Source organism: Andrena cerasifolii, chromosome 9 (genome assembly GCF_050908995.1).
Source record: "Andrena cerasifolii isolate SP2316 chromosome 9, iyAndCera1_principal, whole genome shotgun sequence".
NCBI lineage: Eukaryota > Metazoa > Arthropoda > Insecta > Hymenoptera > Andrenidae > Andrena > Andrena cerasifolii.
In genome coordinates this window covers 7,816,707-7,834,591 of record NC_135126.1, presented here as the reverse complement: position 1 = coordinate 7,834,591, position 17,885 = coordinate 7,816,707, and the positions used below count along the sequence as shown (strand labels likewise).

General features: G+C 51.5%; 1 protein-coding gene across 9 annotated transcripts in view; it reads right to left on the bottom strand.

Annotated features, from left to right (window-relative positions):
• Nucleotides 1-2,520: 2,520 nt before the first annotated feature.
• The window catches only part of LOC143372809 (cell adhesion molecule Dscam2), a 130,420-nt gene continuing 115,055 nt past the window's right edge, over nt 2,521-17,885 (bottom strand). For 4 of the 9 annotated variants that reach the window (XM_076819372.1, XM_076819368.1, XM_076819369.1 and 1 more), the window contains 13 exons: nt 14,936-15,084; nt 14,605-14,759; nt 13,701-13,882; nt 11,985-12,290; nt 9,916-10,212; nt 9,170-9,305; nt 8,980-9,107; nt 6,526-6,954; nt 5,978-6,262; nt 4,265-4,551; nt 3,754-4,006; nt 3,553-3,643; nt 2,521-3,278 (listed from right to left, as the gene is read on the bottom strand). In XM_076819372.1, the coding sequence (XP_076675487.1) occupies nt 2,861-3,278; nt 3,553-3,643; nt 3,754-4,006; nt 4,265-4,551; nt 5,978-6,262; nt 6,526-6,954; nt 8,980-9,107; nt 9,170-9,305; nt 9,916-10,212; nt 11,985-12,290; nt 13,701-13,882; nt 14,605-14,759; nt 14,936-15,084 (3,116 nt within the window). In that variant the 3' untranslated portion in view covers nt 2,521-2,860. Of the gene's footprint in view, nt 3,279-3,552; nt 3,644-3,749; nt 4,007-4,264; nt 4,552-5,977; nt 6,263-6,525; nt 6,955-8,979; nt 9,108-9,169; nt 9,306-9,915; nt 10,213-11,984; nt 12,291-13,700; nt 13,883-14,604; nt 14,760-14,935; nt 15,085-17,885 lie in introns of all 9 variants that reach the window. The other 5 variants (XM_076819370.1, XM_076819376.1, XM_076819371.1 and 2 more) reach the window with 5 other exon arrangements.

The following is a 17,885-nucleotide window of genomic DNA, read 5'->3' as shown; positions in this document are numbered from 1 at the left end:
CTGAACATTCGGAACCACTGTACCTACTTCGTCACTGCTCGCGAACGTCGTCCACATGCGACCCTACATTTTTTAATCAACCGCGACCCTGCGGGTCCTGGCGCTATAGCGTGGCGAAATGTCACTTAACTGTTGAACAAGGCGACGAACTTTTGTAATCGCGGGACGGTAAGTTTCGAGGACGGCCAGCTCTGCACCGCGTTCGCTAGCAAGTGTCCCGCTTCGAGAGAAGGAACGCGGCGACCGGCGCGTCGCGTCGCAGTTCCGTTGCGATCGGTGTCCGACGTATCAATTCGAGATAGTACAAAGAGAAAATTCGCAAGGGAAAGGAGACGGAGAATAACGCGGCCGTCTCGAGTGACGCGTCCCCCGGGGGGGAACGAGACTCGAGGCTCGCCCGGCTGTTGTCCCTTTGGATCCAGTGATGCAACAAAAAGGAGAGCACAAAATGGAAATTGCGCGCGTATTGCCCTTCCACCGTAAATCACACAGTATCTTGACCAATTAAATACTAAGCTAGCATGGATGTATACACACACTGAGATAAATGTTAACCAGTTACCTGCGTAATACTCAATGTTAAGTGTCGAACTGATAATCGTTCAGATTTCTTGGCGAATCGTGCCCTCGCTCGTGAACTATTCTCACGGTGTTTCCTTTCTTCCATTGCTGTCGCGAACGGAACATTGCCAACGACTGTCTGCCAATCGTTTATGCGCGGGAACTTTTAACCGGAGAAAATGAAGCAAACGTAAAATCAAAAAGGAGGAGACACGGAGGAGGCGGAGATAAGGTGATAAAGATGTTAAGTGACATTCCACGCTCTGATCGTTTGTTCCTTTTCTTTATCGTTCTGTTTAAACGATCGATGAAACATCGTTCGACTGTCATACGCGCTGTCCTCGTCATGATTTCATAGACGCGGGAACGGGGCGACGCTCGAGGCGCACGCACGTTCGTTAACGCCGATCTACCACCAACAGTTTCCGATTGTTTCATTTTTAAACGAATCTTTGTAATCTATCCTGGCAATACGACTATACGACACGTATTGATACGCGAACAAACTATTGTCACAGCTGATATGTGTGTGTCTTTTCTTTGTTGTATACGTATCCGCCGTGTAGATGAGTAGCGAACATCCTCGAACCCCTCACCACCCACCCCCAATTTCCGATGCGATCATTGTTGCAATCGATATCCCACAAGTATATTGTAGTAATATACACTTCTTACTATCGAAACAAATGTGAGTTTTCATTGCTTCGATCTTCGGGAAACATCCAACTCTCTTTCCAGTTGCTAATCATTGACCTACACTACTGCGCGCGGGCAGCAAAGGTAAGTGCCCTGTGAGATGGACACCAAACAATACTAAAGCTCTGATAGTTCTGAATGAATCTATAGGAGAAGAACCTTGAAGAAGCTTTCTCTTCGAAAGTAACCGAATTGAAGCGCCAGGGGTGAATGAAACCGATCGTTAGCTATTTCTACACGGTCTCGTAATCCATTTTCAGTCAGCAGTGTCAAGGTAAGGAAATCGATAGGAAAATGTAATCATGACTTACCAACGGTGAGTTACAGCCATCCTGGGGAGCTTATCCGCGAGGCTGCTCCACCGAGATCCTCTCCGTTCGATTGCCCTCAACATTTGCTGATATGTGCATAGCTATCCTGTGCGATTCGCGGCGTCTTTTGCTGTGTATTCACTGCTAACTACGCAACGACTGATAACAACTGGCAGCAAGGACGACAGCACCACGCGTGTATTTATGTAGTGGGGGAAGGCCTGGCGCGATCCCAAACATGCTACCTGGATTTATTAGGTGCTCGAGGCGTTCCTCGAAGCTTCTTTTCCTTTCCATATTACTTTCAAGAGGGACACCACTGTAATTAACCTTCGATGATTGATTCTAATCACCTGAAATATTACCTCTGTTTATTTTTTTTATTTATTTCGCTAGGATGTTGAATGGAAGTTGCAATCGCGTGCATTCACCTCCTATATATCGACTGCGCGATAGATTATTTAGTAGTTGCTTCTAATAGCCCGTTCATCGACCCTCGACGCGAACTCGCGATGTTTCCGCCTCCAGATTCGACCTGGAATCGCATTTCTGTCCCGCGGATGTTCGACTGACGCGTGGCTGATAAGCGCTGGCAATTAAGCTGATTGACGTCTCGTTTATAGCCGCGACTATATGTATATAGATACGAATTGGCGTTTTAACGAATGGCCATCTTCGCGGGAATGGAAAATCCATCGATCGGAGCGTATTTAAAGTGGAGGAACTTTGAAAAGTCGCTTCCAAGCTACAGTGTTCTACACGTTTATGGAGAACTGGTATTCTTATACGATGAATTTTTTATTTTACCTCCGTTCCTTCGGAGCAGCGATTTCTAACGGGCAGCCTTCGAGGAGTCCTTATGCCTTGAACAGAAATAAAAGAAACAAACGAAACGTAAAATAAACGAGTACAAGGAGCAGGATAGACGAACGTGAACGAGCGCAGTCTGCGATTTTCTTATTATTTTCTTACAAAAATACCTCTTTATTGTAAATGGATCGTCGACGGTAGTTACACGGAAAGACAGTCATCCATCCACAGAGAAGCGTTGGGGAATCCCGACAATCTCAACGGCGAGGAAGTTTTCTCTTTTTCTTATTTTCTTTTTTTTTGAAGTAACACTCATCATGCTTGGCAGCTTTATATTTCTTCCCTTACTTGTGTACGCGGGCGCGCGCGCGCGCGCGTGTGTGTATGTGTGTGTGCGTATGTCCTGTGTCAGTGTAGATATCTTTTGTTTTTCCCTTAATATACCTTTGGTTTTTTAGCGCTTCGAATACTTTGATTAACACTTAGACAGTGATAGTGAAGTCTTTAGGCGATTTCGAGAGGGAGTTAGAAGGAAAACCCGTCCTCTTCCTGTGGAGCTTCAGCTTCATGTCGATGTCGCACTCGGCCTCGCTGGTCTCGTGCGCGTCCGTGAAACCAGTCGGCGGCTTCAGTTCCAACGTAGACAGCTCGCTGCCCCAGTCCTCCTCCCTCCTTGTCATCCTGGACGAGCCGGGCTCCTCCAGCAGGCAGAGCGACTCCACGGACTTCCTCGGGCTCGGCTCCTTTACCAGCCTGTCGCAGGAGCCCGGCCTCGTCGGCTGGCTGGGCGATCCTCCCCTCGAGTACGAATGCATCCCGGATTCCGAGAGCTTTATCACGGGCCGCAGGATGCCTGGCACGCGACCGTCGAGCCCCATGTCGGCCGCTGCTCCTTGATTCCTGCAAGTTTCCCAAAGCCAACCTCGCGTTTACCCGCCTGTGCCTTGGCCGCGTTCTTCTACTAAAGTCGAGCCAGGGGAACGGGTCTGAAGAGGAATTGGTGGTTCGTAGCGTCCGAGGGGTGGAGGAAACATAGAGATACGAGAAGCACAAAGTATTCCTGCAACTCGACGGCAAAGAGGCTGAGGCACGATAGAGGCGGTGGAAGAAGCTATGGGCGCGAGGAATTAGGAATGACGAATTTAGTCGACGCGAGAGGACGTGTCGGCCTCACCTTTGCTTCTCGAGCCTCGGAAAGGTCTTCCTCTCAGAAATTGGTGACGGCTCGGTTGATGTACTTGATTCGTGCGTGTGGTACAGCACATCTGGAAGGTGCACGCGAGACGTTGATGCGAGAAAGGTGAGTGGTTAGTGGCGGCTGGATGCTGTTAAGGCGGTTGCCGGCGTCGACACAGAAAATCGAATACTAACTTACTATGATGAACCGGCCTCGGGACCAGGGCTAGTCGTTGCTCCCTCTGCCCGATCGAGTTCGGGCCCGGCGACCTCGTCATTATCGACGCTGGCCCGGAGTCGTCCAGGTGGTTCGAGGACTCGGTTCGACTGCTGGTGCCGACCTCCGTGTCGCTGTCTGAGCCCAGAGTATCGTACTCCTCCGACTCGGACTTGAAGGACTTGGACTTGCGTCGCGCCCTGCCGCGCACCTTCGTGTATTGGTCCATGTCGCACTGTAACGTTTCCACGCTCAGAACATTTGCGCGCGATACGGGGGCTCCTACGCCCTCTCGCCTTCCCACGGTTTCTGTGACCGTAGAAAGGACAAAGGCGCTTGCAGAAGAACACAGTACTATGGGCTAGATTTATCTTGAATTCCCTAGCTTGACCATGACGGAACGACAAAGGAATGTTATCCACGCGGGGAAGCTGCGCTACCCGCCTATTGTGCAGCTGTCTGACAGCAGTCGCTTGCATGTGCAAGTGCGTACCTGATTGCCTTGCAGCATCGTTTCGCTGCGTTCGTAGTAAAACGCCTGTCGCATCGGATTCGCCGAGAGGTTTTCCTGCTCGGGCAGATTGAAGGTGGCGTACGGATAAATGTCTTCGGAATATTCAGGGATTCTTTCCAGCGCGCTCACCTCGCGACAGGGTGATTGCTGGCCAGGCTTCCTCACGGTCGCGTAGTACTGTTCCCTCTGCTCCATGTTGTGCTTATTCTCCAGAGCTGCCTGCGTTTGCGAATTCGGATCGTTCGCTCTGCCAGACCGCTCTGCGTCTGCAATCATCGACAAACTCGTCTACAAAAACCGAAGGTGCGTTCCGGACTCGAAAGGAGAGGAACAAGGTCGACGAAGGGAGAGTCTTTCTCTTAAGGAAAACTTCGCAAGTGCGCGAAGCAAGGTGTTGCTTCTCCCTTTTAGGAAAAGGTGCAGACACGCCCCGAATTTCCGATTATTGTACCGGGAAGGGTCTGATGGAGCACTCTCTTCAATCCTACTATACGCATTAACGTCTCTCGTAGCAGGCGGCAGGGACAGCCCTTAGAAAGCCCTCCGCGCTGTTCAGACCGCTTTCTACACGCTCAAGACTCGACGTGGTTCCAGATTGCGGTATTGGGGAGAATTTCAACGCGTCGGTCGCCTTTGACAATCCGTTACGAGAATTTCCACGAACAAAGATCGGCGTCTGTCGACTAAAGTTATGTGTCATGCCGAGAGGAGCTTAACGCCCACGGTTTGCTTCGAAAAGTCACGAATCTAAGATATCATCACTACTACGGCAACGAATTATACTTTCCACCTAATTCGAGGTTCCAGCATACCAACAAAATCCATTCCTAATTAATCAAATCGCCCCTACGCAGACGAGACTGTCTCCCGCTGTTGACGTTGACGTTAAGAGCTGAATCGGGTAAAGATGCACGCACCCCGCGACGAGTGCGAAGAGGAAGAAGCAAAAGGGGAAGCAGCAAGTAGGGGGGCGCTAAAAATCAGGAATCTATCGTCGCCAATTAAGGGTGGATATCTAGTGGCTCGCCAGCCCTCAAAGGTGCCAGCACGGTGCGGTGTCGTAATTGGAGTACAATCCTGCGACGTTTAGCTACTCAATAACGACGAGTAGCACGAGTACGGCGCCAGCACGCCCTCTTGGCTTAATGCAAATTGCCAGTACCGCTGGAGAAATCCTATCTGCCACGCTCGAAATGGCGACACATTGGTTCGTGGGGCTCGGTCGAGGGACTCGGTCTCGTCGAGCCACCCACCCAGCGATCGATGGCCCGTGAATGTTCGTTGACTGCACCTCCAACGATCGATCCTTCTGACTTGCGAACTTTGATCGCTGTGGCATCGCCGCACCCGATCGACTAAATAGTTTCGAGTTTACTTTGGATGTATACCCATGCTCGCGGGCCACGCGTTGCTGGATTAGGAGGGACTTAGGTGTTGAACGACTTAATTGTTCCAGTTCTACCAGCTTAGGCAAAAAGCGGGGGCAGGGCTCGAGTAGCATCTCCAACAAGCGACAGACATACAAAATTTAGGAACTCCGCCCGCTATGGGATCGATACTATTCGATACACGTTCAACGGACGATGTAACGTCCACGAACGAGCATTAAGGTTGCAAAAATCGCGCGTGGAATAAGGAACTCGGCTGGCTGAGGCCTGTAGCTCTGTTTCTCGGAAGTAGGTCGGGACTTACGTGTTTTCAGGCAAAAGCAGACACCAGCCACCGCCAGGAACACGGCCAGAAGCGAGATCACGCTCGGTGCCAGCACGTGCGCGTCGAAAAATAGGGAGGTTTCCTCGGTTTCTGGCGGATGCTCGTCGTGGATTCGATTACTGCCAGTCGGGGACGACGTGGTGAACAAGTACTCGGCCTGCGTGGAGCCTGCGTTGTTGTACGCCGTCACGCGGAGCTCGTATTTGGTGCCGCTCTCCAGGTTTACGATGGGGAATCTCGACTGTGGCGGTACGTTGTTCGATACTGGAACAAAATTATCACCCATGGATGGGAGGGGACCTCGAAACCTTTCATCCTGAAGGTAGCGTTCGCTTTTGGAATTCTATAGGAACTCTAGTACATAGCTGGCATCGCTTTATTTCACGAAAGTCTAAGATCCCTCTCTCTCTTTTAACCCCTGGAAGACAGATGTTCGACTCGACTGGAGTAGGTATTAAGGGTTTAAAGTATATTACTTCGACTTTCCCCGTCATATAAAATAGAATAAAATATAATACTATGCTTACCCAGCAGCCAATCGCCAGGAAGTCTTCTGTACTCGACGACAAAGTACATGAGGGGACATCCACCGTCCTGCCAAGAAGCCAGCTCCAAATTCACCAACGTTTGGTTCACCTTGACGAGCTGATGCTTGGAGGGAGGCAGAGGCTTCGTGCCGTTGGTTTTCGCCGTCTCGATTTTACTGGCGCTCCCGCTACCGATCCTGTTGAACGCCGCCAGGGTGAACTGGTACCTGGTCCCGCACTGCAAGCCTTCCAGGAGGTGTGTGTTCGCCTTCCGATCCAGCATCACCTCCTCCCACTCGGAGAACTCGCGACGATAAGCCAACAGGAATCCCTTTATGGGGGCGCCCCCATTGTCGCCCTGCTTCCATTGCAGCTGCACCGCGTCGATCGTGGTGCCTGTCGCCAGCAAAGTCGGCGGTGTTGGCGGCACTGCGCAAAGTTTGTCGATTAGGGCGGACGGTTCCAGCGTTTGAAAACGTCTGGCTGGATGTGAATCGCGGGGAACAATGGATAGAGGAGGCATAAACATGGGATCTCGCGAACGATGATGCCTCTCCCGACTATCGCGAAGATGGATGAATCCCTGATAAATAGAGCCGCGTATGACTTGTGCTTGGAAATGCTAATCCATACCAGCTGCCAATAGTATAGTTAATCACACCAGGATCCTGACAGTGTTCCCCACATCCTCGCGAAAACAACCCGTTGCTTTCCCAGCTCCTCAGATTACTCCCCAGAAGCAAATGCGAGATCCACAGCAGCTAAAGCGCCTGTCGCTAAACATATTTCTCGTATTTTTCTCCCAACTACTCACGGCTCGCAGTCACGTACGAGCTATTCCACGTCAAAACGGATAGGTGAAAAATTTAGTTTCACCGATTCTCTGCAAAATTACAGCATTTATCGATAACCTTGCAAAACAAAGTATACTAAATTTCAGCGGCCTATGTCAAATAGTTCTCGAAATATTTAATGTTAAAGTTTCGAAAATTCAAACAAAATCGACTGACGCGTCATCGCTTAAACTGTAATATTTTTTTATTAACTGTTCCCAAAATCTCTCCACTTTTTTGAAAAAGGCATTTATTAGTCGAAGACTTAACGAATCGAATGGTATTTTTTTCAAGCCGGACCGTGGGTGGGAACGACGTCAAATCGTGATTTAAAACTTTGACATCGATTACTGTGAAGTTTATTAACAATAAACAAAATATTCTATACACGTTTCGAGAAAGCATTCCTTCAGCTTTAAAATGAACCCAAGACGGTGGCATTATCTTTAAAAATGACCGAGATATTACAGTTTAAGTTACGTCGCGTCAGCCGATTTTGTTTGAATTTTCGAAACTTTAACATTAAATATTTCGAGAACTATTTGACATAAACCGTTGAAATTTAGTATACTTTGTTTTTGCAAGGTTATCGACAAATGCTGTAATTTTGAAGAGAATCGGTGGAACTAAATTTTTCACCCATTCGTTTTGACGTGGAATAGCTCGTACCGCCGCGGTGCATTCGGACCACCGTGAAATTGCATCGATGCAGCAGAAACGTTCGCGGTCGTTCGTCCTTCCCCTGTGACGTTGCAGATAACGAAGTATCTCCGGCGTAACGTATTCACCGGCGCTCCTTACGTGCGCCGCTCGAATTATTCGCAGGCAGAATAATGCGGGGTGGCAAGGGGGGCGCCGGGACCGGGGGTAGGGAAATAGTTTAGCGTAACTTTTAACGAACCATCCTCGCGGGTGACGAGCTTTTTCCGCCGCTGACCCATTCCGTCGCCATTGTCGCGATAATACTGACGCGCGCGGGGCCGAGGGGGTGGCGGAAAGTTCTCGCGCGATACGGAACGTCGAAGCGACGCTTTCGAAAATATGGGCCGTTGACCCGATTCGTTTCGCGCGACGTCGCTCCGCGGTTATCGTCCCGGCATTATCTGCCTGCCGCGAATAATGTTACGACCGATAAACGCCCCGCGAGGTCGAAATGCGAGCCACGGAACGGCGATCCTCCGACCCGGGGCTGGGCCGAAAAATGTTGCGCCCTGGGAATCCCGGCCACAGGGACGAAACAGATCCCGAATGTAAAGGAAATTGCGGGGAATCGAGACGTTTCGACACGTGACGCGTTTGCAAATCGGTTGTAGAACATATCTCTGGGATGGTTTTCATAGAGTAGTCAACAGTGGAGAGTCCTGTGTCGTTCGCTAGTAGCTTCATGAAACCAGCTATCCTAGCTGGGTCTCTCATAGGGATCAGTGTCTGTGTATACACCGTTTATCGATTTACCGTGTTGAATCTACTATGAAAGTGATACCCGTGACCCTCTCTCGTGGGGTTTGCGTTCGGAGACAAGGAAAGGTTCGTAAACCGAATCTAATGGGGACCAAGTACAAGAGCTGCAGGGATGTGTTTCTTAATGACAAGTGTTAGATTCCTTACTCTTCCTATGTACCTTGAACTTGCAGGGTGTAGGCTATCTCGTCCGAGCCAAGGGGATTCTTCACGTGGCAGGAATAGTTGCCCTCGTGAGTTCTCTGCACGTTCCTGAGGGTGAGCGCGTTGTCCGGCCCGATGTCTGAACTATCGCAGCAAAGTTCGCGATTAGGGGGCATATTGGAGGGAATACGCGTCTCGTCACTTACTTCTGCTGCAATTTGACGTCCCCGCGACGCCACTCCACCGTCGGCCGTGGATTACCGACGGCCAGACAGGCCATATTGACGTCCACCCTCCACGGCACCACCAGCGGCACCCCGAACGATATTATGGCTGCTGGAACTAATTAAAAGTCCCGGTTACCCTTGCTCTTCGTTAAACTTCCGCCAGCTAGGATCCGTGTTTGAGTTGAGTTTCGAAAGTTCATGCTGCAGCAGCTCGACGGTTAAGTTAAACCCGGAAATTTTTCCGGCTACTCGAAGACAGCGGGGGGGAATGTCCACCGACCCCGGACCGACAATTGGCGATACTTGACGGCGAGAACGGAAGCGTGCACCGCGGTCGATGGAAATGAATAATTTCAGAGACGGGTAATAAGAAACTTCGCCTCGATTGGCGCGAGACCCCTCCGACGAGCTTCCCCGAGCCGCCAAGAATCGCAGAGTAGGCATCGATTAACCACCCCCGCATGCCGAACCACGAAAATCCACGGGCTCTCTTGGAAACTAAATAAAAACGGGACAGTAACGGCGGATAGAATCGCGAAGGAATTTCTCCAGGGACCATCACGAATTTATCATAAGGCTTGCACCCGTTTATTGGCTTGATCTTCGCGCGTGGGTTCCGATGCAAACCGGTCGAACTCGAGTCGATCCCCTCGAGGGATGGCAGGGCGAAGCTTGCGCTGCGTCCAGGAGCCGTTTCCCCTGGACGAAAGTTCGGAGTGGCTTACCGGTATTGCTGAGCTGCAGTTTGATGACCGGGGTGCTAGGTCCTTGCCCCACTTTGGTCGAGGCCGTAACCCAGGCTTCGTAGGACTCGCGCAGCTTCAAGCCCGTCGCCTCGTGGTGCAGGTTCTGCGCGGGCAGCGAGCTCTTAGTGATCTTCACCTCCTGGCCCTGGTCCAACACACGTATATACACCGTGTACTTGGTGAGGATGCCGTTCGGCCGCCGCGGCGGCAGCCAGGATATCACCACCGCGTCCTCGTTGCTGGTTACGGCCTTCACACGCTCCGGCGCGTCCGGAACTGCGAGAACAAGAGCAACGTGATGGGGGGCACCTAACCCCGGACGCTAGAGGGGAAAGAACAAGCCAGACGGGACGGGAACGCTGCTCTGGCCGATTTAATCGATCGAAGGAGGGACTCGTTCCGAGCCTCCGTTGGGAGCATCTTGCCGGAAGTTCCTCCATTGTTCGCGGAATTTGGGAAATCGACTGAGGTGGGCATAGAGGCAGAGAGTGCGAATCTGCTTAGAAATCGATGACAGGTTTCGTTGTGTTAGTAAAGCGAGGAGAGATATATTAGGGTGCAGCGGCGCACTCAGGATTTAATCTTGGTGGGAGCCAAGTTGAGCGGATGAAAATATTTTTAACGCACGTTCAAAAAAATTCAGTAAGTGATTATCAAAATTTATTTAAGGAATAAAATTCAGTCCTCTTTTCTCTTTACAAAGCCCTTTCTTTGGGGGCTGCCAGGCTCCCTTGGCTCCTTCTCTGAGTGCGCCATTGTTGGGGTGTGTTTAACTGGTGATAATTGTGCGAGCACAAGATTATCTATAACGGATCACTCGATTGATAATATTTATTTTCCACTAACGCGCAGTATGGAGTTACCGCGCGCACCGCGATTGTCAGTGGCACAAGGCACAAATGAACCGCCACCAGCCGAATTTGCGTATAAAAGCCGACCAGTAGTCCATGGAATCGCGCGACGTGGCGGCAGGCGGGGATTCTACAGTTGACAAACTCCCCTGTATCGCTGGCTGCGGGGCTTTCTTTGTGATACACGGAATTTCGATTATAGCCGCGAGTACGAAACTACGCGCGAGCCCCCCCCCCCCCCCGTCATGTTATGATTCTCGCGATAACGATACAATTATTCGCGACCCATTTCGGACGGAATTTCGGCCAGCCACCGACTGCCGTTGTCGCGCTGCACGGCTGCAGCTGCGTTTAATGGAAAGCCAGCTGCACAACAATTCCCCCGGAGCGAGCGCGGAACGTTACTTCAAAGCCGCCCGGGTTAAAGTTTCTGTCATTGACTCTCTTTTACTCCCGTTTCACTCGTTAACCAACGACGGCCGATTCTCGGGAATTTGGCAGCAAGTAGCTTCCTCAAACGGGCGGAATTTAAAGCAGCCGCGCGAGTATGTTCGGGCGGAGACTCGTTTCCCACGGTGGAAGCGTAAATATTCGCCCTAGCCCCCGTTGAGAAAGCAATTTCCACTGCAGACGACTGCGTTAAGTTTAGGTAATCTCCTCAGGATCACTTGTCGCTCTTATCGCGTGCTCGTTCGAATGTTCAGTTACTAGACTAAGTTATTTCTCTCGCAAGAAGCGCAGCTTGTATATGTAACAGTGATTGGGGGCGTAATTTGTCAGACAGTGGCGCGGCTGACTTATCACTTGCGTTACTACTGACTCCGCTGACTCGATTAGAATACACGTCGTTCTAAGTGATCTGAACGATCTCCAAACCATACTCCACCCCCTTACAATACCCCAACGATATCCCCGCAACTACCCTCTCCCCATTAAAGTCCCAATAGTACTGCGCGAGAAGTCTACGACCACTTTGGAAGCCCTATTCTTTGCACGTATCCCAGAAACTGCGAACTGCTGGGCAATCGCGAGAAGCTATTGACCTATCGAAACATCAACAGCACGGTACGCCCGTAAAGCACAGAGGAACTCTGCCCCCTCTGTATCGTTGGGACCATCCCGTCCCGATGGTAAATTTGCCCCCGTTTGCCAGCGAGCGCGTTCGTCGCAGAAACCACTTAGTCGTAGCCAATTTACCAGTTTCTTCCGTGGTGCAGGAGACCGGGCTGCTGGTGACACCCTCGCCCGCCCTGGTGTACGCCAGCACCTGCACCGTGTAATTGGTGTACGGGCTAAGCCCGTGCAGCACCGTGCTCAACGCATGGCTGATCTTCGTCTCCCTGCCCGCCTGCTGCTCCAGGACGGCGCTGGCCGCCTCGTACAGCAACTTGTAGCCCTGCACGACCCCGTGAACTTTGTCGGAAGGCGGCGGTTTCCAGGTCACCTGGATGTTCTGGCCGGTCAGCGCCGCGCAGGCCACGTTCTGCGGCGGGGCGCTTGGAACTGCGTCAAATCGTATCGTAAATCCGAGAGAACCGCGCCTCCTTTCGCGCTCGAGAACCGCGGTTTCCAGTTCCGAGCGCGAGGCCACCGCCAACCCTCGCAAAGGAGAAAGTTAGCCGCGAACGAGGGCGTCGATTAGCTGATGACCCGGCTGGGAATTCGGGGGGTGAGATTGGGGATGCTGGGAGTCGAGTTACTGCAGGGGGATGGTTTTAAGGGGTGGTCGTAAGGAATTAGATTGAGTCATCGACTGGTGATATCAGAATTGTAGGCGCTCCGTTTTGTCTCGCGACTAACTAAATAAAATAAGTGAACAGATGTTCCTTGATAGTGTACGCGAGTAGAGGAGCAGACGGATTTAACAGGAAATGGATTAAAGAGACTGTAACAGCGACCTAGATTTCCTCTGCACAGGTATTTTACAGACGACGGCTCCTCCGGCTCGTAGAGCTGTTGCACGGAAAGTTAAGATCCTTTGAAAATGGAGCGACGAAATTCTTTTGGAATAGCCATCGAGAAGCTGTCGGCAGCCCAGACAGAGAGATCTAGCTTCGAATCGAGACGCTTTCTCTCCCGACGATCGTTTACTTGGTCAAGTATCACAAGCGCACATCGCGACGTGGAAAAACGCCGCGATCCACAAAGGGATCCACTTTCTCCAGGGCGGGAGAGAGGCCTCTTCCGAGGAAGCTCGTTCGATGGATCGCGGCTGGCTGTCTCCGATTCTACGTGGCGAACGGAACAGGATGGAAAATGGAACGCGGTCAGGAGGCATTTCCGGCGTCGTCGAGAGGAGCGCCGTGCAAATGCACTCTCTTTCGCGATCTGGGTAACATGGCGCCGCGAAAAGTCTCTTGGCAGAAATATTTTTTAGGAAATATCATCGTTTACGAGGGATCAAAGGAAACATGAGAGAAATCGATAGAATCGTGTCAATGGATATTCAGAAATATTTAAAAGTACCATTCTATTTCGACGCCCTAGTTACTTTTTCTGTATATGCAAGCTGAAGCAACAACTCTGTTTCTGCAAAATATTCCCGTCATTCGAGAGAGCGCGGAGTAAAAGTCTTGCAAAAGGTTCCTGGTATCAAGGGAGGCATCCTGTATGATGAAAGTAATTACGTGGATGTACATGGAAGTGCGCGGAAGAGTTAATTGTTTTAAATGGAACGCTACGCGCTTTAACCTCATCGTGATAATGCACGCCGCGGCGAGTTGGAACAACAGGTTATTTAGAGGAAGACCGTAGCGAGTTAACGATCCTTGTCTTACGAAGTAGGTATACCTCCGAGGTACTCCAACTTGCACATACTTATACTCAGAACACTCTGCTCGGTGGAACGAAGTTTATACGAGAGTGTACAGCGTGCAAAATGGTAGGAAAAGTGATTGTTTATCGTACGCTCACCATCTTCGAGGGTCTGGACAGTGACGGGGTCAGATCCTGGGCCGTCGCCTTTATTATTGAACGCCTTCACTACCACGCTGTACTGCGTGTACTTCCGGAGGCCGATTAGCCTGTAATCGTACGAACCGTCCCCGTTCCCCGTGATCCCCACTCTGGTGATGTTCCCCGACTGATCATTCCCTCTGAAATAAAGCCACGGTCGATGTTCCTCGAGGCGGAAAGATAAAGCGCGAGAAAGAACGCGCGAGACTCGGCGATACTTAAAGCCACCCCGGTGAAACTGGAGCGAAAAACGATCCTCCGATTCCCCGAACTTTCCCAGACACCCGTGCCCCTCCCTCGCTCTCCGTCATCGATATGAAATTCTCCCGCCCCGTCGACGAGTCACGCCCTCGAAACTTCGCGTCCCGGTCGACCCTGCAGCCACGAACCTCCGCGCGTATGCGTGACTCTTCGCCAATTATAATCGAGAAGCCGGATCAAAACAGAGCTCGGAATGGCAGGAAGATTCCGAAGAATCCCATCGCTTCCCATTGCAGACGCGTCGAAAGTCAACGAAGAAACTAATTTAAAGTCGCCGCGACGGGTCCCTTGCGTCGAACATGAAACTTCCCCCTTCGATTCCGTGGACGTGGAACTGGTACGTGCCGCGACGCAAAAAGACGAGCGACCGTTTGCGGAATATCGGTCCCGGGATATTCGCGAACAAAGCGCGCCGATTATCCGTGGGTTTTCGCGCGAGCGGAACCGCGAACCGATCAGGCTGGCGCATTGTCAAGAATCGCCGCGCTAATCGGCGAAGATCCGAGCCCCCCTCGACGGGAGGAGCTCCCACGGTGAATTCTACGATCATCCCGAAGTGCGCTAGAAACTATTCTAAACAGCCGTAAGCGGATAACGATACCCGAGATTGGCGTAGCTGATGGTGTATCCGAGAAGTTCCCCGTTCCAGAGGGATCGATCCGGCGGTTGCCAGGTGACCTTTACTTGCTGCGGTCCTAAGGGCTCGGCGATAACGTGCCTCGGCGGTCCGCCAGGGATTTCGCCGTCCGTTTGGGCCTGTTAGTCGCAGTGGTCGTGGACGAAGGGGAGGGGCCAAGAGGGAGGAAAGAAAACGTGAGTGAGAGACACAGGGTGCCGCGATCGGCGGTGGATAGTTAAACGATGGGTACAACGTGATACAAATGACAAGACTTGTCGTTTCTTTCAGGCATGCTGATATGTTTGATACTGACATGAAGGATGTCGCTTGGCGCTGATGTTCCAAGGTGATTTTCCGCAAGCACCCGAAAGTGGTAGGAAGTCGCCGGTTTTAGGGGTGATATCAGGGCGACCGTGTTGTCCCCCGCCACCATCTTCTGCGTGTTGTGCTCATGCCACACGTCTTTCCAGCAAAAGGCAACGACAACGCTTAGAGGAGGGTTGTGCGCATCGCTGGTCGGTAGGGTAGTCGACGGATTTACGAGACGCGGTTCTCGCGTGTCACAACGGGTGGCTCGACTTTTCGCTTCTGCACGGAAACGGTTACTGCTACCTCGGCGAAGCTTGTGGGTCGCGGAGGATCGTATAAATTTTACGTCCACGTAATTGAATTGTAATTCCGAAGTTGGTGAATAAAGGATATCTAATCTGTACCTGGAAACGTTACCTTCTGCCTGCCGATTGATTCGATAGACCCGCACAATTTCACCCTCAAACGATTCCTCGTTTCGGGCGAAATGTTTGAGGGGTTTAGAAGCGATAAACTTAGGTGAAAGGAGTAGGTGGTCGTTATCGTAGCCTGGCAGTGTAGCAGCAATCGGACTCGAGCTGGTCGAAAAATCGAGTGCACGAGCCAACGACCGTAGTCGACGAAAAACAGGATTGCTCGAAATCCCCGCTCTAACGGGAGCACGATCGCTCGAAGAAAGGGCAAAGTTCGTCGGGGGAGGGTAGCTCCGACTTGGGAGCATCGAAGCTCGAAGCTACGCTACGAAAGCGCCCCGAGTTTAATCAAGTATGCTCAGCTCTGATTGAGTGAAAACTCGCTGGCCACGGAGGTTTCTGTTACCTCCCCCCCTTAATGCCCGTTCATACCGAGGTAGAACTCATGTCGAGCGATCCCGTTCGCCGCAACTATCGTCGCGACTTAATCTCACGGTGGATTCCGTTCAAACGGGGAAACCTCGCGCACGCTCGACGTGGATCTATTTCAGATGAGACGTTCCAGATGAAAAATTCAAGAATGCGTTGAGGACGTCGAAAGTGTCTCGCCGGAAAAGATCCTTCGTCGAGCGTGATGCTAGCAGCAGAATCCGGACAGAGGTGACATAGAAAAATCCCCGACTCGGTGCTTGCCCTGAAAACGTGTTTCACGCACGTTAGCACCACCACGCCCTGCTGGTCCTCCATGTGTTAAGTTCGATAATTTAGTGCCGGCCGGGCGATGCGAGTCGATTAGGCGTAAATGAGGACATCCGAAGTTAACGAGGGACCGGAACCAGGGTCGGAGGGCGCGGGAACGCGCGAGCGTCCCTTTCAAAGGGAACTTTCCAAGCTGGGGGAAAGTAGAGGGGAGGACAGGCGAAGAAACGCGTCGTCGACTTCGTGGCAAACTTCGACTTCCTTGCCCGTTCGTTCGACGCTTTCATGAAAAGTGACCCAACCCTCCGGCCGCTCGATATAGCCTCCCTCCTCCGATGGCGGTCGGAGGCTGCGACGTGGCGAAGAAACGGGTCATTCGACGGGGCGGTAATTAAATATCGTCGAACATAATGAGAACGGTTTCCACCCCGGAGCTATCCGCCGCGCCAGCCTCCAACAACACGTTTTTGATTCGCCCAGGCAGCTTTCCGCGAAAATTGAAAAACTTTCGCCGGCTCGGTATGCAGATACGAAGACCGTCGAAGGAGGAGACACCACTGGCGCTCCGAGCACCGGAGGAGGAGGGGGGGAAGGAAAATTAATTTTTCCATTAAAATGTAAAAGCAGAGGGCCACGAATCGACTCCGCCGCCGAGGGATTATTTATTATTTTTCTATCGACCGCGGCCGGTCGATACGCGAATGCTTCGCGCCCAAAGAACGGGGCGATAGGACGCCCAGCAATCAGCGACGAATCCGAGTTGCGGAAAAACAATGACTGCTCCCCCGTTGCGCGATTGTCGGCTGGATTGATTATATATTGTTTGCCATATTGCGCTATAATTTCATTCCCCTCGATTGCCTCCGCAGTGGAGTATTGATTAAACTGGAGATCGAGCCTGACAGTCCAATAATGGAGTCTTAACGCGGGCCCCCTCGGCCCTCGGAGATGTTACGAATCAAACTCCTTCCGACGGGCTGGTCGCGATGGAACGGTAATTATACTCGGAACGGGGAGTAATTAAAATATGGGAGGAGGTTCGCCTAAACAAAGAACCGCCGCGATACTCCGCGGAGCAATCCTTTTCACCGGCAAATGGGATTAAAGTAAGAAGGGGTGAATATTCTTCTCCGTCGCTCTGAGAAATCCTCGCAGAGAGGGCGTAACGTCCAACGGAAATCGGTGATTTTGCTTCGGTGAAATAGTGAAATATGGAAGGGCCGGAGCAGGCCGAATCTAGGCCTCTCCCTCCAAACTGTACGGAATGGCTGGATTTTCCACTCGGCGATATTGCCCTAAATATCCAAAAATCTATAAGAACTTTTTCGCCGCGAGAGGCAGGGATCGATTCGGAGGCAGGCCTGGTCGGTCTCACCGAGCCCAGCGCTTCTCAAATATCTTGGACACTTGGGAATGCTGCTGCACCAAGCCCTGGTACCGATTAAGAAGCACTCGTAAGTTTAGAAGGGGAGAAGAATGTCGCGGAAGTTTCTCTCGTGTATCTTATGAAGTCTCGGAACGAGGGTGTCACGAAAGAATGCGCGAGAAGAAAGAAGAGGTATATCATTTTTTAAGAACCGCGATGCTACGGTGGGATGATATCAGGAACGTTTCCTTCAGAAATGATTAGGTACGAGTCAAAAGGGACACCAGGGGACTCCTAGGCGCCGAGATGGATAACGTCCTCGCCAGGGAACAGGTCACAATTTGAATTCCAAAGCAGCTCCCGGAGAGTCTTCCTCCTTGCGCGGATGTCAAAGCGATAAATCACCTATCCCAGGTTATCTATAGCGACTCCGAGAAGTATACTCCCCTGCGATCCCTCATAATTCGTTTTTTTTT